Raw genomic sequence first — 25,172 nt, forward strand, 5'->3', positions numbered from 1 at the left:
GTTAATTATTCTAAGGAAGGCATCTTATTGTTTTGGCTGATAAACCACAACCCAGTGGCCCATTAAGCACTAAACACAGGGAAAGAGCTGCTGCTTCCCTCTCCACAGATTGTATAAATTGAGGATTAATGCAATTATCAATATCATGTTGAACATCTCCTTGGAAACAGCTAAAAATAGCACCTGAAGGAGAAAGTTGAACGACTCCCAGCTGTGCCAAGAGCTTTGTACTTGATCCCAGTACAAAGACCAGGGTTTATTCTGCAGCCTGAATACACTCTTTCTCCAAAAGGATGACATGCATATTGTATTAATATAATGTTACTGGAATTCAAGGACAGATTTTATAGTATATGGGTCTTACTTAGCATGCTAAGTGCCAGGAGCATTTATACATACACGAGCTGGTTGTGCTGCTATTCTGCAGCACTATCAGAGGCAAATTTTTCCAGGTTTTGTTCTACGAACAGAAGCTTCTAATGTGGTTAGGAGCCCTCTCACACGCCTCCACAATGCCTTTTAACACATTCCAGGGAGGCCTCGTAGGGAAACATCTGCTCTTGAATTATACTTCTAACAGAAATGGGATCCAAAGAAATTTTACAGGGCTCTACTCAGTACTCCTCCCCATCACTGAAACTCAGGGGGAAATAATGACATTATTCTGCATTGTAAATCATCATAGGAACTGCCAAGGAAAACCCCAAATAGACAATGTCCTCAACAAACAAAATTTATTTCAAGAGTAACTCGAACGACTGCAAACTTCTCAGCTTGGTATTCAAAATTTAGTACAACCTACACCATTATAGCATCTCACTGCTTAAAATCTGCTGTTGCACACACTGGTTCATTTATTTTTCAAGACAATTCTGAGAAGTGACATTGGAGGTCTTTACCCATTTTACAGGTGAGAAAATCAAGACTTGGAAATCTCTTGTTCTTTATACTACATCAAACTTCTATTCCAACCGACCTAACCTATCTCACGTTACTAACCAATACTAGGCAACCCTTCTAGAGTCGCATCTCATCATTCTCTCTCAAAACTTACCATGCTTATTCTTCATTCATCTGTTTGCTTATGCACCTCTACCTTGGAATGCTCTTCCATATCCTCCTCCCAACTCCCCAAACAAAATTTTCCTTAGTTTTCAAAGTCTAGCACAAACCATATTTCCTTCCCAGGGCAACCTTTCACTTCTTTTCCCATAGGATCTTTCTTTGAATGCAGACTTTGGGAGGCCAAGGCAGGAGGATCACTTCAGGCCAGGAGTTCAAGGCCAGCCTGGGCAAGATAGCAAGACCTCATCTCTACAAAAAATTTTTAAAAATTAGCCAGTGTGGTGATGCATGCCTGTAGTCCCAGCTACTCAGGAGGCTGAGGCAGGAGGATCACTTGAGCCCAGAAGTTTGAGGCTGCAGTGAGCTATGATCATAGCACTGCATTCCTGCCTGGGTGACAGAGTAAGACCCTATCTCTAAAAAAATAAAAAATAAAAAAATAAAAAATGATTTCAAAATAAAAAGTTAAAATGGAATGCGCTACTTGGGAAATCATTTTCATCCTTGAAGGGCTAAATACAACATCTCCAGTAAAGATTTTAAATTTCTACGTCAGTAATGACAGTCATTCAACATATTTATGGCACATAATACATAATGTGCAGGCGCTGTGCTAAGTGCTTGGGAACACAATAGTACACAGGATAAGGCTCTACCTATTGCCCACCACACTTACATGCTAACTGGAGTATGTTGATAAAACATGAAACTGCCTAAAATAAAAATATAAACATAGTTACGTGTCTCCCTAGCTCAACTGTGAAGTTCTTGACAGGGGAAACCATTTTCTTTAGGAAAACTAATTTTGACTATTTATTGAGGGTATTAATAAATGTCTGCTGAACGAATGACTCAATTTCCAGAATTACCCTGAATCTGTAGCATATATGGCTTAATTTCCATTTATCTGAAAAGGAAACGGGGGTGAAAACTATCACAAGTGTCCTTTCTGAAGAATGAAATTAGAGTATCAAGGATTTTAAAATGATGTATTGCTTTGCATAAAGAAGATAAATTATAATACTGGTTAGGATGAAAAATGATATCATAGTACTGCTAAGTGAAGACTCTTCTTGTAAAGCAAATAACCATAACTTGGCTATAATCTTACCTTGCCAATTCATATTTTCTAATACAGTAATCCTGTTTGCTTAGATTACCTACACTAGATTCAATGTCTGATTCCATGGCTGTATAATTCATATCATTCAATGAGCTAAAACTCATAAAAGTACATATCACAGTCTCCGCCCAGAAGCAGGGACTGAATAAATACCAGATGAATGTGAAGTTTTCACATCAGTACCTTACATTAAACAGCTAAAGTGTGGAATACTATGTGCCACACATTGTGCTAAAAGCTTTACATGGATGAATTCACTTGTTTAAAATATTAGAAAGGAGCTGGAATTTTATTTATTTATTTATTTTTTTTTGAGACAGAGTCTCGCTCTTTTGCTCCGGCTAGAGTGCCGTGACATCAGCCTAGCTCACAGCAACCTCAAACTCCTGGGCTTAAGCAATCCTTCTGCCTCAGCCTCCTGAGTAGCTGGGACTACAGGCATGTGCCACCATGCCCGGCTAATTTTTTTCTACATATATTTTTAGCTGTCCAAATCATTTCTTTCTATTTTTAGTAGAGACGGGGTCTCACTCTTGCTCAGGCTGGTCTCGAACTCCTGACCTCGAGCGATCCTCCCGCCTCGGCCTCCCAGAGTGCTAGGATTACAGGTGTGAGCCACCACACCCGGCCTGAATTTTATTTTTTTAATGAACAACAAAACTCCCCCAAAACTAAAGCTAGAGAACTTCAACTGATATAATTTTAAATCTTGGGGTAACCTGGCAAAAATGTTAAGAGAATGCTCCTCTATTCCCTTACAAATAAACCAGTCTCTAACAGAGACTCTACAATGCAGTGGCTGGCTAGAATATTCCTTTCAGTTTATGTCAATGAATACAACATAAACACACTTGATGTGGAGCTTTCAAGTATATACCCGTTCTATCATTATTAAATGATAAAAACTTGCATTAAATGCATTAAAAAATAATTTCTTAATAATCCTATGATGTACATGTGTTTAACAGACAAACAGGGAGAAAGCCCAGAGCTTCAGGCCAGCAAGTCGATGGCCATATTATAAATCTATCAGCAGCTCTCTGCTTCCCTCTGCAGCTTTGTGAAGTAATTGCTACAAAATAAAACATCATAAATTTAAGGCAAGCACAGTACCCAGAGATCAATAATCTGAGTAAAAAGGAGAGTAAAGAGAGCTACGTACTCACGAATGTGCTGGAAAATGGAGGCACATGCAACAAAATTTTCTGCTTTAGTCCCATCTAGGTGGAATGAGACAACTACTCTTGGAATGCCAATACTGAAAGGGCTGGGGACACCAGTCCTACAAATTATTCTGAAGGGAATTCTTTACCGCCCCCCCAAAAAGAAATAAAAAGAGCTTTCAGTTTTGTTTTCTTTGAAATCAGACATCGCTTGCTTTTCACACATGGACACATTTATTCTTTCCACAAGTCACTTTTATAGGCCCTCTAGGAAGTCACGAGGGAAGATCTTTGGATCGAAGCTACAGTTAGAACCTGGCTCTCATTAAGTCTTATCCTTCTGAGGAAAAATGACTGATCTCTGAGGAATTAATGTTGGAAATATTTCCTGGTTTCTTTACTCAGAAAATTCTATTTCCCAAAACTCAATAAATTTTCTATTTTGGTATTGCTTAAATTCCGCCTAAAAAGTCATTTTTAGACCTTGAGCACAGATGTGGGTAAAAGAAAACCTCCTGTTTAGTTCTGATGTTGGATGCAATCAGTGTACTGGTTAGGTCAATACTTCTTGTTTTGGACACTTAGTCATCTGTGTCTGTCTGGCTCTCTGTTTCCCAAAGTGTGGCCACAGTTCTTCCTATATCACAATTACCTGGGGATGCCTATTAACAAAGTAGATGCCTGGTTACCACCTCACAGGTTTGTGCTATCAGACACTTCTCAGGGCTCTGCATGGTTAATAAGTTTCCTGTGATTCTTAGGCACAATAAAGTTTGACAATCACTGATCTACACAAAGTGATCTTCCTTAATAAATACGGGAAATAATGGATGCCACTTTAACTTTTCTACCAACAAATACTGTAAACACATCCCATTAACTTCCAAAAGTTTTAGAGCAAGCAGCCCTTATTTTCTCTGATTTAAACTCAGAATCAGAAATCTAAGGTCCTTCCCAGCTCATAAATTCCAAGATTTGATTCAATCACTTGCCAATAGCATTAAGCCCAATACCGGTGACTCTAAGAAGTTAATAAAAATGGCAACCTTAGTTCCAAAGGATGCCCATTAGAAATGAAAGGAAAGAGAAACAAAACCAGAAAGGGTTTGCTCACTGGCCAGGCGCAGTAGCTCATGCCTGTAATCCTAGCACTCTGGGAGGATCCCAGGGCAAGAGGATCCTTTGAGCTCAGGAGTTTGAGACCAGCCTGAGCTCTGAGCAAGAGTGAGACCACTGTCTCTACTAAAAATAGAAAAAATTAGCTGGGCATGGTGGGCATAGTCCCAGCTACTCAGGAGGCTAAGGCAGGAGGGACGCTTGAGCCCAGGAGTTTGAGGTTGCTGTGAGATAGGCTGACACCATGGCATTCTAGCTCTGGTGACAGAGCAAGACTCTGTCTCGGAAAAAAAAAAAGGGTTTGCCCATGAAGTTAACAGGAATATGCAGGCCACTAAAGAAGTTACTGAAAACTTTCTGAAAGGAACCAAGAGAGTATTCCCTGCAAACATGCTCCCAATTACAACCCTTGATAAGATTATAGAAATAATACCATGAGGTGGCAGGAACATGGAAATCTAAAGGATTAAATAATGTGGAATTTAGGAAAAATAACAAGGATAGGGAAGGGAAATGAAACATAACTTCTGTTCTAAATTGAAACTTCTCTTCTAAACTTTGATAATTAAAATTTCTCCTAGTTAAAGAGAAAACAGCCTTAAAGGAAAGAATAATCCTTTATACATTTTCAGAGCCTAATCAAAATTTATTAAAATCACACAGATCATGCATTCTGAGTCCATGTTCACCAAGCAACAGACCTTTGGATCCCTTACTCAAAAGGATCTATGTAAGTACCATGCACAAACAACTGGTGACAGGGAGCAAGCCCGTTAAAATAACTAAATCTGCATTTTGGCTTAACAAATTAAGAACTTTTTTGTTTGCAGGCAAGCATTAAATCACCAGAGTCCCAATGAACTCAAAGTCCCTTCATCTTCTTCATATTAGTAAAGGCCACCACCATCCATCCAGTGCTGAAGCCAAGGAATCATCCTAATTTCCCACTCCATCCCTCTAATCAAATCCACCAGTATGTCTTGTCAATTTTACCTCTAAAATATATCCTGAAATCTTTCATTTAGCTTCAGATCCACAGTTCAAGCTACCATCATCTTTGCCTAGTTACTGCATTAGGCCCTCACTGGTCTCCAATGTTCCATTCATGTCCCTCCCCTACCCCCAAACCCTCCATCCTAGGCATAAGAACCTAAATTCTCTTATTAAAATGTTAATAACTTCTGTCTCTCCCCTGGCTTAAAATTACCCATCTGTTTCCTACTGCACTTGGAATAAACTTCAAATTCTTTACCATGGTTTATGAACCGTGCCATAACCAGACCCTTGCTTACTCTATCACTCCACTCTCTTCTTTAACTACCATGCTCCAGCTATTGGCTCTTCAATTCCTGGAACACGCCAAGAAAACACCAAGCTTGTTGCTTCCTTAGGGGCTTTATGTTAATACAAACTGCTCCTTATCCAGAATGCTTCCCTCTGAGATTGTCACACACTTGGCTCATTTCCACACACCCCCCCCCCCCAAGTCTCTGCTGATAGCCCCCACCTCTCCAGAGAGGCCTTTCTTGACTAGCCAATCTCAAGTAGTCCTCTTCATCTGTCTTAGTCTGTTCAGGCTGCTATAACAAAATAACACAGAATGGGTAATTTATAAATAATAAAATTTTTTTCACTGTTCTAGAGGCTGGGAAATCCAAGATCGAGGCATTAGCAGATTCAGTGTCTTGTAAGGGGTTGTTCTCAGCTTCCAAGATGGTGTCTTCTTGCTGTGCCTTCATGTGGTGGAACCAGGGGTGGAAGGAGAATGGAAGGGCCAAACAGGCTCCCTCAAGCCCTTTTATATGGACACGAATTCTTACAATCACCTCCTTAAGGCTCTACCTCTTAACACTATTGCATTGAGGATTAAGTTCCAATGTGAATTTTAGAGGGACACAAACATTCAAATCCTCAGCACCATCCTTCCAACCCTCGCCCTGTATCACTTCATCTTAACATTTCTTCATAATTCCCAACTATAATATACCTATGAGAAAACAGAAACCCTCTCTGTTTTGTTCACCACTGTATCCCTCCCTCATGGCCCCAAACAATGTCTGGCATGCGGAAGAAATGCAAATATTTCTTTAATAAGTGAATGAGATAAAATTTCTGTAACTTTTAAGGCCAATTACTAGCCATCATGGGAGAGATAATAATACTATTCATTCAGCAGCTATTTAATGAAAGACTATGTGTGAGGCCCCATGACAGTGGTTCTCAAGCTTCAGTGTGTGCATATGAATTATCCAGGAAATTTATACATTAGGACTAAGATAGTGCACTGTGACAAGTAGTCCATAAAAGGTGATTTTCTTATAAAATCAATAGCAACATACTGTAATACATGCTATAGGTCCCAGTACTATCATACAAGCATCTGCTATGGTCTGAATGTGTCCCTCCAAAATTCATGTTGAAACCTAATCCTGTTTGTGGTGATAATTACGAGATGGGGGAGCCTTTTGGGATGTGATTAAGTCATGAGGGCTCTGTCCTCATGAGTGGGATTAGTGCCCTTATAAAAGAGGTTGAAGGGAACTGCCTTGCCCCTTCCACCATTGAGGACAGAGAAGGTGCCATCTGTGACAAACAGGTCCTCACTGGACATTGCAGCTGCTAGCACCTTGATCTTGGACTTCCTAGACTCCAGAATTGCAAGTAATAAATTCCTAAGGATTATAAATTATCCATTTATAATTTGTATTTTGTTATAGCAGTACAAAGATAGTATATTTGTATGTTGTTATTGTAGCAATAATTCTCATCTGCTGCTAGATCTGTACTTCACCTCACCCAAACCTTTCAGAATCACGTATTTCCCTCAAATATCTAGTACATCGCCAATGTTAGCTAAAATCCCATTCCTGTGGGTAGTCATGTCTACGTTTAAGCTTTCACAAATAGTTAAGATTTGCTGTTGAAATAAACACACACATACACTGTGCTCTCATTAAGAGATCTTCCCTGTTTTTACCAAATCTTAACTGCCTTTCTCCTCCGTTACTCTTGATATCTGAATTCTACTGAGAAGTGACACACTACTTGAGTCTGAATTATCTTTCCAGACACAAGCTTGATTAACAGACCTTGGCTATTGATACTGTGCCCAAAGAGAAACTTTTATTTAACAAATAGATCCCACAGCAGTGGCACAAAGGACTGGTTTCATGGAAGACAGTTTTTCCGGGGGGTGGGGAGGGGACCTCAGGCAGCAATAAAGATAAAGCTTTGCTCGCTTGCCCACTGCTCACCTTCTGCTGTGTGGCCTGACAATTTTTCCTCAGAAGGTGGGGACAGAGCTCAGGCAGTGATGCGTGGCCAGTTCCTAACAGGCCACAGACCGGTACTGGCCCATGGCCCAGGAGTTGGGGACTGTAGCACAGGATAGCACTTCTTTCCCAAATCCTTAGAGGTCAGCTTTATGTGCTTTTTTTGTAGAATGCACACTAGTTGTAAAGAATCAATTTTTATTTATTTATATTCTCAAAAACAGAATCAACTTTTTTTGTTGCTATTGATTATAAATGTAATATGTCTGCTATTAAAAATAAAATATTATGAAATTACATTAAATATAAATAAAAAGATCCCTAATAATCACACCCCTCAAAGCTACTACTTATACTTTGGTGTATACCCTTCCAAACTTTTATATATGAACATATTTTCACATAGGTTTTTAACTTAAAAGGAATCACCACTGTTGCATAACCTGTTTAATTCATTTAACATTGTATTACACGCATCTTTCCAAGTCAATGCCTAAGATTTATCTTTCTATTTAACAACTGCATTGTATACTGTACAAAGATGACAAAAAATTTAAATAATACTCTCAGAAAAACACACTGTTTCTCTCCTACCCTCGTGATACTTCTGACACCAGATGTGAGAGTTTCTTCCACACCAAGCAGTTCTCCAGTGGACACCAACTGGGTGTCCTATAATTCAATTCAATTCTGACACTGTTTACCTGGAAATAGTATCAGATCCCACAATTTAAGGGCTCAGTCCCATAATACTGGTCCCACTTCATATGCTAATCACAAGTCCCAGGTTGTGACCTGTTCTGACTGGTTACCAAAGGGTTCCTTCCTATCATCCTCTTCCTTGGATTCAATAACTTGCTAGAATGGCTCACAGAACTCAGGGAAACACTTTCCTTGTGATTTAGCAGTTCATTATAAAGGGTACTGGAAAGGGTATACATGAACAGCCAGGTGAAGAGATGCACAGGCAATGTGTGGGAGAAGGGGCAAAGAGCTTTCTCGTACCACCCTCCTAGCACCTCCATAGGGCTCTGTGACAGGAACAAAGACCTGTCCCTTTTAGGGACAAAGACCAAATATATTTATTATACCAGAAATACGTCTGTTCAACATTTTCTAACTTTCCAAAATCATGAATGATGCTGCAACACATCTATGTATATACATTTGTGCATTTCTCTAATAATTTCCCTAAAACAAATGATTAGAAAAGAATCAGGGGTTTAAAGCCATGCTGTCCAATATGGTAGCCACTAGCCACATGTGACTATTTAAATTAACTTAATTAAAATAAAATTCAGTTCCTCAGCTGTACTAGCTACATGTCAAGCGCTCAACAGCCATATGTGGCCAGTGGCTACCATACTGGACACTGCAGTGTCAAAACTCATTGAACTGTACACATTAGAACTGATACATTGTTTCACTATATGTAAATTATATCTTAATTTTTAAAAGAGTGAAAAAAGTATTGTGCTATTTAGAATATTAAATTTATAGGCCATAAAAACAATTCAATTAAAAATATTTATAGAATTTAAAATAGATTTCCTGGCTTAGGAGACCATAAAACAGTTTTACTAAATGAGAAGTGGAGAGCAGAGTATGTGACACTTTCAGCCAAACCACTTGATTGTTAAACCCAGATGGTGCTAGAAAATTCACTATGATATTAGGGCAAAATATACTAAGGTATCAGAAAAGCACTGCTAACTTTTAACACATACTTTTAATCAATGTTTCTAAAAGCCTGAAACCTGAACTCAGAAGTCACTTTCCGGAACATCATTTCTCTAATGTTATGAAACAGTACTTGATTTAATTATCTAAGCCATATTTTTTCAGGTAGTTTATGTAATTGGTTCATTTTTGCCCTTTATCCTCCTCCTCTGGTGGAGGAGGCACAAAAGCTAATACTGTCACATTATAACCAGCTGATTTGATAATGAAAAGTGCCTAAGGAGAGATAAAGAGAAGATGTCCCTCCCCATCTCATGCTACCACCCCACCCCCTCTATTATGTTGCACATTTATCTCAACCTATTACTAATCTACACAACCTGTTCAGTGAGTGAGCTCTTTAGTGGCATAAACTATGATCTTATTAAAGTTCTTTGCAGACAAACTCAGATATTATGATGACTCTTCAAAGACTACTTTGCTTGTGAGATCAGAAAGAAGGATATGTGGAGGACAGTAGGACTTGTCTCCAAAAGTGAAGGCTTGCCTGTTAAGGATGTGGCCCAGCGTCAAAGAAGCAAGAAACTGAACATTTTATTAGTGTATCTGCTTTGTAGGAAGAGAGATGTTTTTGTTGTTAAAGTCTACATTATACTTTAGCTTTGGAATCAAATAGATATCGATTTGAAACCAGTTCTGACATTTACTAGGTGTTTCATATTGGGCAAGTTACTTTACCACTCTAAGCTCTGTTCCCTTATGGTGAATAATAACGGTATATACCTCATAGGTGTGTTGTGAGGATTAAATGAAAACACAAGTAACATTTTAAGCTCAGTGGCTGGCACATTATAGATGTTCACCAAATGACTGCCCCTATCATCCACAATTCTGTTCTTTGAGACCCAATCACTGTTCTCTGTAACCAAAACAGCGCCAAGATATTCAGGCAGTCACACTTTGCTAACAAAGGATCAACATAAACAGGAAGCATACCTAAACAGTCTTACAAAAAATGTTCATTGCAGAAATTTTAGCAATCATAGAAAAGGTCACAAAAGGAAGCTACAAGAGCCTGTTGCAGTGGCTCACACCTGTAATTCTAGCACTTTGGGAGGCCAAGGTGGAAGGATCGCTCCAGGCCAGGAGTTAGAGACCAGTGTGGGCAATAGTGAGACCCCATCTCTCCAAAAAATAGAAAAATTAGCTAGGCATGGAGGTATACGCCTGTAGTCCTGGCTATGTGGGAGGCTGAGGTGGGAAGACTGCTTGTACCAAGGAGTTCAAAGCTGCAGTGAGCTATGTTCCTGCCACTGTACTCCAGCCTAGGTAACAGAGCAAGATCCCATCTCTAAAAATAAAAGAAAGCTAAAAGGTGTGTATTATACACACACACACACACACACACACACACGTCGAAAATAAGTAAATAAAAGGACAGTTATGTTATAGACTCCTTATGTAGGAGACAAACATATAGCTCAGAGTTCACAGGAAAAAAATGGAAATTTCTTTGCTAAGCACACTCAATGCTTCCCTCTCATGCCGATTTATCTGAGATCCATCACTACTAAAGCAATAAGACAAAGTTACTCTTTACCACATAGGAAGTGGTCTATGATACAGTATCCACCACATTTATTTTAAAAGCAGTTTAAGTGGCACACTGTATATAATAAATGAAATATTTACCTGTTTCTCTTCTTCTGGCATGTTTTTTTCCAGTTCTATTAGGTACTCTTCATCTAGTTCAGAGGAATTCACATCATCATCGGGTTTCTTCTCAACCTTGTCCACCCCTGGCTCCTCTTCAAATGAAGCATTGCAGTCATGAAAACACTCCTCTTCTTCCTGGTCCTCTTGGGAACGGGCCTCATCATCCCTGAGCAGCTTGTTCTGGGAATGCAGATCTTTGGGATCGGGAACTGGACGGCCAGCACGCTCTGTTTCCTGGGTATCTGTTACCTTCAAACCATTGAATAGATCCTCTGGAACCCTACAGTTCTCTGACTTCTCTCCCATGCTGAATTCAGTGAGGGAGGTGACGCTGAACCTCTGGGAAAGAAAAAACATCTGCTATGTAATGGTGTTTAATTGAAAAAAAAAACAAATCTGCCCTTCATCCCTAACTGAATCTCTGCATCATAGACAAAAACACACTCTAACTTCCTCTCATGGGAATTCATTATTTAAAAAAGTTATCATAAGCCCATAAATAATGCCAAACCTCATTTTAACTGATATCCCTTTCCTGGTTAAATCTGGTACAAGACCTCTTATAAGCAGCAAAAGAGACCGATTTTAATGTGGCCTTTCCACATTCCACTGCTGGCGTTTTGTTGAGGTAGCAAAAAATAGGCAGAAACTAAAACAGTGGTAAGAAAAATGAAGCAGCTCTACTCTTCATTTAGAATGAATGACCAAGTTGTGAATAACAAACTACGACTTACAAACTACGTTTTATCTTTCCAGCACCACCACAGGAAGCCCGGAATAAGCGTCTGGTGGAGCTCAAAAGAGGATCCGTGCCAAAACTGTGATCATCAGCTTAATCCAAATGCATGTGGTAGAGCCCACGCATCTTATACTGGAAGGGGAGAGCTGATTCAGGTGGTCCTAATCAGGATCCCCGTGAGGGTCAGAATCAGGCACTGAAGGGGTAACTCTGAACCCTGGCTGCAAAACAGAACACTAGAGATGCTTTATAAAATACCACTGCCCAGACCCTGCCCAGATTCTGACTTATTGGTCTGGCTTCAGGCAAGGGCATCTGTAGTTTGATGGGGGGGAAAAAAAAATCCCAGGTGATTCAATGTGCAGCCAACTGCGAACCACTGTTCTAGAAGCTGAGTCAGGCTGTCAGGAGCCCCGCCTCTCCGATCGCAGCAAAATCACGCCAACGACTCTCGTGTCGCGACCGGAATCTCAATTTGCCCTAGACTGTTCCAACAAAACTTAAAAACAGCAAAATCGTAATACGGAGACTTCGCCTCCAAGCAATGTCTTGTTTCTCTTTGCTCCCAGGTCTAGTAGAAGAACATACGAAGATGAGCCCCCAGAGTTTAGGAAGTGCCACCCCGCGCTTCCCAGTGGATTATCCCCTATCTACATTCCTCACCACCAATCTCAAACACACACCGGGATACTCACAACCTCAAAGACCCTCCTCTCTCCACCTTCCTGGCCTCTGCGACCTTCTACTTCCGCCCAGTCAGGTGCACTTCCGTCGGCGCCGACCAATGGCGTCGCTGTTGGCAAGGTATCCTGGGTAATGTAGTGGAAACCCCAGGGAGGGAGGGCGTCGCTGTCGCTGTGTGACGTCATTGTACGGACTGACATTTAGGAGGCGACTGACATCTTGGGTTACGGCGAAACGCCGCGTTACTCAGCATAATAGGAAAAAAAGAAAAGAAAAAGTCTGTCTCCATGGTGTTCGTTTTACTCACCCTGATCTCTCGTGCTAGCAATGTATTGAGGAATCCTGAACCATAAGCCTTGTCCAAAAATAAACTTTTTTTGAGACGGAGTCTCGCTCTGTTGCCCAGGCTAGAGTGCCCTTGCGTCAGCCTAACTCATAGCAACCTCAAACTCCTGGGCTCAAGCGATCCTCCTGCCTCAGCCTCCTGAGTAGCTGGAACTACAGGCCCGCACTACATGCCCAGCCAATTTTTTCTATATTTTGTTGCCTGGCTAATTTCTTTCTATTTGTAGTAGAGATGGGTCTTGTTCCTGCTCAGGCTGGTCTCGAACTCCTGAGCTCAAACGAGCCACCCACCTCAGCCTCCCAGAGTGCTGGGATTACAGGCGTGAGCCACTGCGCCCGGCCCCTTGTTTCTTATAATCCTTTTCCAACACAGTAACCAAACTGATGTTATTTATTGATTTTTTTTTCAAATTAACTTATTTTTTAAGACGAGGTCTCACTGTGTTGCCCAGGCTAGAGTGCAGTGGCTATTCACAGACAAGCTCATAGCCCATTGTGGCCTCAAACTCCTGGGCTCAAGCAGTTTTTCTTGCCTCAGCCTTCCGAGTAGCTGGGACTACAGGCATGTACCACCACACCCAGCCCAAATTGATCTTTTAAAAACATAAATCCTGTACAATTCTTAACCATTTGTATTGATTTCCCACCCTGATTAGAATAAAATCTAAAATCCTTCCCATGACCCATAAAGCTCATGTTTCCTGGCCTCCACCTTTCCCTTGGACCTCATCTCATACCACTTTCCCTCTTGAACATTGTGCTGCTCTGTGTTTTTAAAATAAAAATCTTTTTTCCGTTTCCACACCTTTGAGCTCAATGTTCCCACTGCCTGATGCCGTTAACAGCTCTTCCCATGGTTTGCTTGTTTTCATGCTTCAGGTCTTCCTTCCATGACTATTAAGTGTCTCACTCTATTACATTACCCTCTTATCTCCTTCATTCATCACCATCTGTAACAAGCTTGAGTATTTATTTACTTGATTATCATAACTTCTTCTACTAGATTATAAGACCCACAAGGATGGGGGTCGTGTCTGAACTATTTTCTGTGAAATCTCTAGATTTTTAGATTTTCAAAGTGCCTGGCACACAATAGGCACTCAATATTTGTTGTAAGAATGCATGAAATTTGTAGGTATTATTATCACAAATGATAAGACTAAGGCTCAGAGAGGTTAGAAGTTTTTCTCAAGGTCACATGGTTAGTAGAGCAGAGCAGGGACTTAAAGTCCAGTCTAACCACAAAGTCTATGTTCTTCTAAAGAACAAAGGGGCCAGAAAGACATGGTCACTTTAACTACAAAAAGGAGAAGTGGCTTGAAGGTGATTTATATCTATAAAAATATATATTGATATATACTTGGCAGGAAAACTCAGCAGTTTTTCAGTGTCAGGCAAATGGCTCAGAGCCCGGTTAAAGATGAGGTTATTAATGCTGGTGTTGGATGGGTGAAGGTACCATATGAAATGAAGACTGACAGTCTTGGAGAGAATCATCCAGAAGGCTGCCAAGGCCAGCATCCTGCCCCCACTTGTCTGAGTGCCCAATCCCTCTTTGCCCTAGACCTTGGTCATTTGGACAAAGAAAGACAGTTCAGTGCCTCAACCACAAATGGAATGATTGAGCTAGCACATTTTTTCCCTGGGACTCATCAGCTGGACCAAACAATTTATTCTGAGTTATGAAACAAACATCCAACCCTCACTTTATTATATTAAATGTCAATGCCCATTTAAAAGCATAAAGCATTGTGTCCATGATGAACAAACCATTGGAAGTTCAGGCAGGAGGCCAAGGTTGGTCCAGCAGGTGGCAAGGACTGGAGTCTGATGGAAGAAGAGGACGTTTGCCGAGTGCTGACTGGGTACCAAGCACCCAGCCGAACACTTTCAGCTGTCATTCCCCTCACTGAATCCTCCCAGGCTCCCTTTGAAGGGAAAGGAAATATTTTTACTCCAGAAAGGAGAATGGTTTCTTTGTCATCCTATGTTCAAGTCAAAGCAAAGGTAGTGGATGTTTGAGTTGCTGAGTAATCTACAAATTCCTCAGCAAGAAGCTCAGTTTGGAGACCGAGAGCTCAGCTTGGATGTCTACTCTCCGGGAGCTTACATTTTAAAGAGGGTGACTCTAACTGCTCCCCACCGCTCCAGTTATTCTCTTTCATATGTACGCCATTTCATGAATTGCAGCACCTTAAAAAATTATTTTCAGATGAGACTGGGCATGTTCAGAAACCAGAAATAAAGTCATATAGCTACAACCAACTGATTTTCAACAAAGCAGACAAAGCCATACACTGGGGGGAAGGACACCCTATTCAATAAACGGTGCTGGGAAAACTGGATAGCCACATGCAGAGGAATGAAACTGGATCCCTGTCTCTAACCAAATACAAAAATTAACTCAGGATGGATTAAAAGGCCAGGTTCACACCTATAATCCTAGCACTTTGGGAGGTTGAGGAGAGAGGATTGCTTGAGGCTAGGATTTCGAGAGTAGCCTGAACAAGATCAAGACCTTGTCTCTACAAAAAAAAAAAAAAAAAAATAGAAAAATTAGCTGAGTGTGGTTGTGGGAGTGTGTAGTCCCAGCTACTTGGGAGGCTGAGGCAGGGGGATCACTTGAACCCAGGAGTTTCAGGCTGCAGTGAGCTATGATGACACCACTGCACTCTAGTCCGGGTGACAGAATGAGACCCTGTCTCGAAAAAAAAAGATGGATTAAAAACTTAAATGTGAGCCCTGAAACCATAAAAATTCTAGAAGAAAATGTAGGGAAAACTCTTCTCAACATCGGCCTAGCCAAAGAATTTATGACTAAGACCTCAAAAGCAAATACAGCAACAACAAAATAAACAAGTGGTACTTAATTAAACCAAAAAACCTCTGCACAGCAAAGGAAATAATCAACAGAGTAAATAGATAACCTACACAAACAACACATCCCACAAAGGGCTAATATCCAGAATCTACAAAGAACTCAAACAAACCAGCAAGGAAAAAAAAAAAAAAACAAACAAAAAACTCCATCAAAAAGTGAGCAAAAGACATAAACAGATTTTTCTTAAAAGAGGATAGACAAGCCAACAAGCATAGGAAAAAATGCTCAACATCACTAATTATCAGGGAAATGCAAATTAAAACCACCCCCAGCCTCGCCATGCTGTACCGGACCCTGTCAATAGTAAACGTGGACTCCCTGGCCTCCTCTCCATCCTGATTTTCATTCAGTCCCTTTGGCAGAAAGGTCGAAGACCCAGAAAATAAGCAGAGGTAGAACTTCTCTGCTTTGGCACCCTTTGGGCAGTCCACCACGACGCCATCAGTGAAACCCGCCCTCGTGGCCTGCCTTGTGATCAGCTCCCGCTGCTCAGAGTTCTCCGGGTTCAGCTGCAGGACAGCTCGGGCAAGAACGGACAAGAATGGAATAAAGAGAAGAAAAAAAGCAGTACAGGCACTTGGCAGGGATGTCAGATTTCTTGTTAGCATCACAGAGCCCCTGCACAGCAGAAATGCTGATACAACCATCAGAGGTACCCGGTTTGAAGGGGATGCCCTGGCCCATGTCCCCCAGAAGCAGGTCTGGGTCCAAGGCCGCATCCAGCAGGGCAGGGCTGATGTCGAGGCCCGCGCAATAGTGCCCCTCATCCGAGAGATAATCTCCCCTCAGCCCAGAACCACAGCCAACAGCCAACAGGAACAGGGCTGACCCTCAGGCCGGCAGAGGCGCTCCAGTGCTTGCCCAGCCACCTGGGTCGGACATCCAGCATCTGTGAGTTGCGAACTATTTCCACGCTTCACTCTTGTAAAACAGCTCCGGGGACAAACGCCACTCCCACGCCTGGGCAGCACGCTTCCAGCCTGGAATTCTCTGGAGGCCAGAAAACAAGGGTAGCTTCCATTGTGCAAAGCAACCATTCTCCCTGGCATAAACATCTCAGAGTATTTCTGTAGATCTGTGGACAAATTGATCAAAATAGCGGCTTGAGCCGGGCCTGATGGCGTGAGCTTGCAATCCCTGCTACTGTGGAGGCTGAGGCAGGAGGACTGGGGAAGCCTAGGAGTTCGAGACCAGCCTGGGAAACACTGTGAGATCCAAGCCCCCCAAAACAAAAACCAAACCAAAATAAAACAAAACAAAAAACTCCAGCAGCTTGTTCAGGCACCATCTTGCTTCTCCAAGCAGTTTACCTCACAGTACCCTGTTTCTTTGAGTTCAAGACTCTAAAAGCATTCCGTAACACCCCGAACATAATTTGATGTTCTTTCCTAAATGTAATTTAACAAATAAGATATTTGTAGATCTTTACTTTGTTATTTAAAACACTATGTCCACCTAAGAAAACTTATGGGATGAATAAATATTTAATAAGTATTTCAAAGGCACAGATTGTGGAGATAAGCCAACTTTCCCAATTTTTCTGTCTTTTGTCCAATTATCGCTGTAGAGAAAATGACAGCAGTTGATCTATAACTTTTTTTTAAAATCATGGTATGCTGACTCAAGTTTTTCAAAGAGCCTAGGATAATGGAGCTACATGACCCATAAGTGAAATCTCATTTTATCTCCTGTGTTCTTAAGTAATTCCATCCGAGTGTACTTAAGGTGCATTTCCCCCTTTATTATTGAATTTTATATTAGTTCAATCCCAATCTGCCACTAAAAAATATACGGTTGTAGAAAGACACTTATGTGGTATTGATATAAAAACATCATCGTCTCTAGGAAATAGGTCTACAGCTGAATAATTTCATAAGACTCAGCATTTACTTAGCCCTTCAAAAGCTGACGCTGTGTACCTGAATACACGTAAGCTCTGCATTTGTGTGTGCTTACATGCAGCTCGCTTTGGTTCCCCTAACAGCTCTGAGCTAGACAAGGCGGGTTTTGTTCCCATTTTATAGAAGAGAAAACTGAGGAAATTGAGAGCTGAAGGGACTTATCAGGATGACCATGATAACTGGCAGTAGAGTTATAATTACAGCCAGAGGGGCAAGGAGATCTCAGTCTAGGAGTTCTTGATCTCATCTGGTCTATGAACTCCATGGATGGCTTGCTGATGCCTATGAATTTCTCCTCAGAAAAATATTTTCAAATGCATAAAACAAAATACACAGGATTATGAAGGACATAAATTGAAATGCAATTACTAAAATATTAACAATAAAATTTGCAAAATACCTATACACACATACCTCTTTATTACCACATTAAATATAGCAGGTCTAATAACTACCATAATTTTGAAGCAGTGATGAGTATATACTATATTTCAAGTTATCTGAAACAACTGTAATATACTATAAAGTATTTGTGATTCTCTTGGTGAAAAAGTCAGAGGTTCTGCTAATACTACTGTGGTCTATTGCCTATAGTCATCGAAAAAAGGAACTGTTAAATTTCTTTTTTTTGTTTTCTTTTTAATTAAAAAATTTTTTAACTTTTAATTATTATGGTTACATAATAATTGTATATATTTATGCGGTACATGTGATGTTTTGATACAGGCATACAATATGTAATAATCAAATCAGGGTAATTGGGGTATTTGTCACCTCAAGCATTTATCATTTCTTTGTGTTAGCAACATTCCAATTCTTTTAGTTATTTCAAAGTATACTACAACTTATTGTTGACTATAGTCACCCTATTATGCTATCAAGTATTAGATCTTGCTCATTGTATCTACCTGTATTTTTGTGCCCATTAACTATCCCCACTTTATTTCCCCCTCCTTGCTACCCTTTCCAGCCTCTGATAACCATCTTTATTTATTTATTTATTTATTATTTATTTTTTTTTTTGAGACAGAGTCTTGCTCTGTTGCCCAGTCTAGAGTGCCATGGCGTCAGCCTAGCTCACAGCAACCTCAAACTCCTGGGCTCAAGCAATCCTCCTGCCTCAGCCTTCTGAGTAGCTGGGACCAGAGGCATGTGCCACCATGCCCAATTTTTTTTTTTTTAGTTGTCCAGTTAATTTCTTTCTATTTTTTAGTAGAGACGGGATCTCACTCTTGCTCAGGCTGGTCTCGAATCCCTGAGCTCAAACGATCCACCCACCTCAGCTTCCCAAAGTGCTAGGATTACAGGTGTGAGCCACCACGCCCAGCCTGGTAACCATCTTTCAACTCTCTATCTCCAAATCATCTCCAGAGAAATTTGTCTTTCTGTGCTTGGCTTAGGAAATGCTAAATTTCTATTAGAGGTTAGTGAAAATAAGAATGTATTTTTTCCCCTCAGCCAAATTCACAACCCCCTCCCCTGAATTTTATACGTGGTCTCCTTAGGGGTCTGTAGACCTCGAGTTAAGAAATCCTTATCTAGTCCAATCCCACATAAAACAGATGAAAAAATGCAGGCCAGAGAGGAAATGTGATTTATCTAAGACTACTTAGCTATATAACAGCAGGGATTAAACTAGAACCCAGGGGTTGATAATACCTTCCTTACAGGGCTGTTATGAAGAATAAATGTAATAATATACGCAAATGTTTAGCACAGTGCCAGTAACACAATAGCCATTTGTAGAAAACACATGACACAGTGGCCACATGATAGAGTAGAAGCAGCTAGTTGAGACTTTCTGGAAATCTCCGTAAAAGAAGGCAGGTTCAGCTGTGTGTGCCTTTTGCCTTTGTCTCTTTCCTCTCCCTGCCTGGAAGAGGGATATTATGGCCCCATATTAAGGAAGGTGCAGGCAAACACCTGAAGGGACATGGGCGCCTCCTGACAGTATGGATTAGCCATCCTACCCCTGGAGTGCCCGCCTCCCAACTTCTCATGTGACACGGGGGGAAAAATGCTTTTTACTCGTTCAAGCCACTGTTACTTGTATTGTGTCATGTACAGCCGAACTCACTCCCTAACGGATACACTGCTCTTGCTGGCTAGGTGACTTAAACCCTCTCTGAGCCTTGAGTCCTTCATTGACAAGAGCACCACTCAAGGTTTTTTGATGAGGATTCGAGAATACAGAAGATTTGCCACAGTGCCTGGTACAGTAAAAAGCAGTTGTTATTAAATATTATTAGCGTCTTTGTGGATTTCAGTTCAGTGTTCTTTCTACCATATTGACTCATAGCTTAGAAGCCACACACACAGCCTCAAAATTCCATCAAGCTCTCACCACCGCAGGCAGCCCCTCCTGCTGCAGCTCTGGTAAGCGTCACACGCCTCAGATTCAGCCTTGATGAAATGCTTATCACGTCCCACAGAAAGGAATGGTTTATGAAAATGCTGACAGAGAAAAAACACCTAATAATTAGCGGCTAGCAACCACAGACATGGAGGCAATTAGGAGGTTTACATAAATTCAGGGGACTAAAGCAACTTCTTATTTATTCCTCAAATTTCTTGCCTGAGCCCCCAAGATAGTCTGTCTTTCTTTCTTTCTTTCTTTCCTTCTTTCTTCCTTCCTTCCTTCCCTCCCTCCCTCCCTCCCTCCCTCCCTCCCTCCCTCCTTTCTTTCTTTCTTTCTTTCTTTCTTTCTTTTTTTTTTGACAGACTCTTGCTCTGTTGCCCGGGCTAGAGTGCCATGGTGTCAGCCTAGCTCACAGCAACTTCAAACTCCTGACCTCAAGTGATCCTCCCACCTGAGCCTACCAGAGTGCTAGGACTACAGGAGTGAGCCACCATGCCTGGCCCCAGAGGTAGTATTTTTGACCACAGTGCTGACTTTAGAGAAAGAATGTGGGATGAGAAGTGGTGCAGAGGTTGTAGGGTGCTGTGAAGAATCTTTGGACCCCAAACACCTTCTCTCTTCCAGTGGCCCCTCTGCTGGACCTTCTCCCACCTGAGCTGGGTCCCCCTGGGTCATAGAGGGCAGGTGTAAGTCCACCGGCCCAGGGGTCCAAGGACAGATGTCATGGGGTTGCCAAAGACACACGTGGCCTACAGTCCTGTCAAAAGATGGTGCCATTTCTCTATGTGGTTCTTTTCTTGCTTTTGACATTGCTTTCCTTAGCACTGATGGTTCGGGGGCCACTTAGGATGCTAATGCCTGCCAATGTGGGCCTCCTTAGATCCAAAGCCTCTAAGTGAGGCAGAAACAAGGCTCTCGTACCAAGGGCTGGTTGGGTCCCCAAAAGTATACTGGATGGGCTAAAATTTGGCATCCCTTCTAATTAATATCCTTTTATAATCATCATCTTTATAAAATAACACAATTTAAAAAATTCAAGCATTAGAATAGGACTAACTTGGAGCTCCAATACCACTCCCCAGAAGCGATATTAACAGGAATGAGACCAGTGGACTTTCCCACCAATTTATCCCAGTAATGTTTCAGCATTTCTTATAGGTCCCCCCTCTTTTCTTCTCCCCCTGCGGTCACCCCAGGTAGCTCTGGTTTGCTACTTAATCCGGCTATCTACACTAAAATTTTCAGGGCTCTCGAGTCTTTAGGGGACTTTAGGAACTCTCCTAAATTTCTATTTTCTAATCTAGGGAGAATTTTCTAAGGGCTAAAACACAGTGAGTTGGCCGGGCACGGTGGCTCATGCCTGTAATCCTAGCACTCTGGGCGGCCGAGGCGGGTGGATCGCTCGAGGTCAGGAGTTCAAGACCAGCTTGAGCAAGAGTGAGACCCCGTCTCTACTAAAAATAGAAAGAAATTATATGGACAACTAAAAACATATATAGAAAAAATTAGCCGGGCATGGTGGCGCACGCCTGTAGTCCCAGCTACTTGGGAGGCTGAGGCAGAAGGATCGCTTGAGCACAGGAGTTTGAGGTTGCTGTGAGCTAGGCTGATGCCACAGCACTTTTAGCCCGGGCAACAGAGTGAGACTCTGTCTCAAGAAAAAAAGAAACCACAGTGAGTTGCTTTTGTTATTCCTTATAATGATCAGCCCCTTAGATCTTTAGATCTTAGATTTAGAAATGGCATTCTTATTGGGTTTCTTAGTCATCACTGCTTTGAGGGGCTCCGGGGATAGGATGAACGATGAGAAGGGATTGGAGGGCTCAAGGAGGATGCTCTGAAAGTCATCTCGACCACACTTAATCCTCATAGGAACTGACTGTCAGTAGCATCCTCTTGAGAGGGTAACCATGGCCAGCAGTGTGAGCACAACTTGTGAAGGCCTACTTCTAGAAGATTCTGTCACCACTGGGGAAGGAGGTGGGATATGAGAGGCAGTGGGATTCACTGGACATTCTCTTCTCTATCCATCCTGTCTCCTGCTGAGGGCTTCTGGGATGGAGTCACATCAGAGTCCTCAGCTAGTCTCAGGGCCAGCTCAAAAGGTCTTGGACCTGAAGCCAGCTCCTGTCTCCTCAGCTTTCATTTCCAAACTGCAGGCCTCCCTGGCCCACTCCTGTCACTCCATTACAGTGACACAGTGGGGAGGATGGGGCTGGTACAGTCTGAGTCTTGGCCAAAACTTTGTCCACAGCCTATAATTTCTAAAGTCTTGATGAGCTACAGGTCTTGCTCCCAGTTCCTGAGAAGTAACGTCAGTAATTGAACAGTGTACTGTTTCCCGTACTTCAGTAATTAGCATATCCAAGTCACGATCTTTGCCATTTCTGCAGTCCTCTATTATTTATGTAAATTTTAAAATCATTTCATCACTTTGTCACTCAATAACATTTATTTTAAGAGAAAAATTTTATGTCATCTGTGCAGTTGAAATACCAGTGTCACTTGCTTTAAAGAGATGTTTTCAGTGGAAATAAATAAAAATGAAAACAAAACAGTGTTATTAAATTTGAGCTCTGAGGTTGCCTGCCTAAATTTCTGAGCTTGAGGTCTGGTATCTCTTTACTTAAAGAAATAAAATAAAAAGAGAGATCAGCAAGTATTAGAGGGGTGTTAGGTATCGACCAGCTGCAGGACAGATCTCTGGGTGGCCTTGGACTGATCCAGTTCTCCACCCTTTCTTGCTCACAGTTTGCAAGAATAACTGTAGAATGTGCTGGGAAAGCATCAACCCGAGACAAGGAGGAGCTGGCCGGAATAGCCTGGGCTCTCTTCTAGTCCCTCCTAGAAACAGGATGTCCTTCAGTGCTTTAGCCCAGTGTGTCAAGGTGGCCCCAGGGCATAAAACTCAGGGTGAGCTGCTTTCTGGGGTCCCTTAGCTGTGGTGCAAGTGGAGCATGTGCAGATAAGACTTAATCTTCCCCAGGCAGCTTTCCTAAGCCCTGAGAGACTCGCTCACTGTGAATACTAAGTTTCTGTTGTTTTTGGTGCCTATCTGTAGGTAATGAGCCCACTTAATTTAATGTGTTGTGTGTGTGAGTATTCTGTCCCATCAGACTTAGGCAAGTAACCCATGCACAGTGAACCAGATTTGCATTAGTGCCAAAGGGCTACATTTAACTTAAGGTAATCAGAAAGAATAAAAAGAGACTGAAAAGAGAGTAACCTTATTTTGTGATTTAAACTATTGTTGCCTATTTTGTCTCTCTTTTTTTTTTTTTTTTTTTTTTTTGAGGCAGGGTCTCACTCTCTCACCCCAGCTAGAGTGCAGTGGCATCATCATAGCTCACTGCAACCTCCAACTCCTGGGCTCAAGCCATCCTCCTGCCTCAACCTCCCTGTTAGCTGGGACTGCAGGCGCAAGCCACACCTTCTACTTTTTCTATGCGTTGTAGAGACGGGTCTCACTCTTGCTCACGCTGGTCTTGAACTCTTGACCTCAAGCGATCCTTCTGCCTCCACCTTCCAAAGTGCTAGGATTACAGGCTTAAGCCACTGTGCCCAGCCAAAATCTTTAACTTGATCAAATCTGCAAAGTCCCTTTTGCCATATAAGGTAACATTCACAGATTCCAGGGATTAGGTTGTGGATATATTTGGGGGGCCATTCTTCAGCCTACTACAGACTGTACAGTCCATGAGGAGAAGTGACATATCTGCTTGGTCCCCACTTACCACCAATGGCTTGCACAGTGCCTGGCACATGGTCCCTATACCATATTTATTAGACTCATGAAAACTATGCACCCCTTTTCCAGAAAAATATTACAATTCTGCGTAACATTTTAGAGGGTTCCTAGCTTCCTTGAAGCCAACACACAGACCCCACGTCAAGCATCCCTAACCTAGAATTCTAGAATGTCTGGCTGTGGCTGAAACACCAGCACCGCAGAGCAGCACAAGCTGAATTGCAAACCAAATTTCTTTCTTTACACTCCTGTCGCTTAGGCGCGTTGGACAGCAGGTGGCGCTCCCGTCCGCCTCCACGCGGAGCTTGGCCCTCTCCGAGCACCTGCTCATGGTAGCGGGGGCGTGGAGCGGTGTCGGTCACTGCAGTGTCTAAAGAACTGTTTCCCAGTCTCCGCACGTACGGAGGAAGGATGCCCGGTTGCATGCGGCGAGGAGCGGCCCCGCCTTCCTTGCTGCGCGCTGCAGGAGACGCCGCGGCGCCTCGGACTCAGCTCGCAGGACAGACCCGCGCACCTGGGCGCGCAGTGCGCCCCACCCGGGAAGGCGGATCGGAGCTCCCGGCAATCACAGAAAACACAGAAACCCAAACACAGAACCCAGGGTCACTGTCCTATGTTCCCTCCTCCAGCTCCTCTGTCTCAAGATGTATATACTATTCCTAAGACATCTAGGTTTCCCTTCTCACCCAATCTGGTTTTGTCACCTGTAATGTTCTATAACTTTTATTCAATTTTATTTTTACTTTCAGTTTGGGCTGATTACCTCTTTGAGTGACACATTTCTTCATGCTGTAGGATGCAGAATTCTTTTACTCTGTGATAAATTTATGTCTTTCTTCTTCAAGGTGGACATCGAGTCTTGAAAAACTGGAATCTGATGAACAAAATGGGCTTTTTGTCTCTATAGTCAGATTTTCTAAATTTCATATATCTAAGTAAAGAACTGAATAATTAATACATCTGTTAATAGCTACTGTTTATGGGATGCTTAGCAAGTGCCTGGCATGGTGCTGTTTTAGCCTCATGATCTCATTTGATCCTCCCAATGTCCCTATGAAGTAGGAGCTATTATTGTCCCTATTTTATAGTTAAGGAGACTGAGGCTTAGATCCGTGATGTAAGTTGCTCAATGACACAGAGCTGGCACAGGTGGGATTTGAGCCCGTGTCTGGAGGATTAACTGTTAGTCTACTTGCAAAGCCACTTGGCTCTTTACTTGGGTTGGCAGATTTATCTCTGTGTGTGCCTCAGTGGTGACAAATGACCCAGCAGGGCTTGAGTGGCTGGAGGATAAAGTACGGAAGCTTTGCTGCCACTTGGGAGGTCAGAGCAGAGAGGCCCTGTCTGCCCCAGGGGCTCTTGATGATCTCTGGACCCTCC

At 42.1% G+C, this 25,172-nt stretch overlaps 1 protein-coding gene and 1 pseudogene across 3 annotated transcripts in view; both read right to left on the reverse strand.

Annotated features, from left to right (window-relative positions):
- The window catches only part of TTC1 (tetratricopeptide repeat domain 1), a 31,906-nt gene extending 19,282 nt beyond the window's left edge, over positions 1-12,624 (reverse strand). Inside the window, exons 1-2 of one of the 3 annotated variants that reach the window (XM_069483887.1) lie at positions 12,573-12,624; positions 11,112-11,472 (exon numbers count right to left, since the gene is read on the reverse strand). In XM_069483887.1, the coding sequence (XP_069339988.1) occupies positions 11,112-11,441 (330 nt within the window). In that variant the 5' untranslated portion in view covers positions 11,442-11,472; positions 12,573-12,624. Of the gene's footprint in view, positions 1-11,111; positions 11,475-12,557 lie in introns of all 3 variants that reach the window. The other 2 variants (XM_069483886.1, XM_069483888.1) reach the window with 2 other exon arrangements.
- A 2,012-nt stretch (positions 12,625-14,636) lies between these two features.
- On the reverse strand, positions 14,637-16,700 carry LOC138392997 (18S rRNA (guanine-N(7))-methyltransferase pseudogene; annotated as a pseudogene).
- Positions 16,701-25,172: the final 8,472 nt, after the last annotated feature.

Source organism: Eulemur rufifrons, chromosome 10 (genome assembly GCF_041146395.1).
Source record: "Eulemur rufifrons isolate Redbay chromosome 10, OSU_ERuf_1, whole genome shotgun sequence".
NCBI classification, from domain to species: Eukaryota; Metazoa; Chordata; class Mammalia; order Primates; family Lemuridae; genus Eulemur; species Eulemur rufifrons.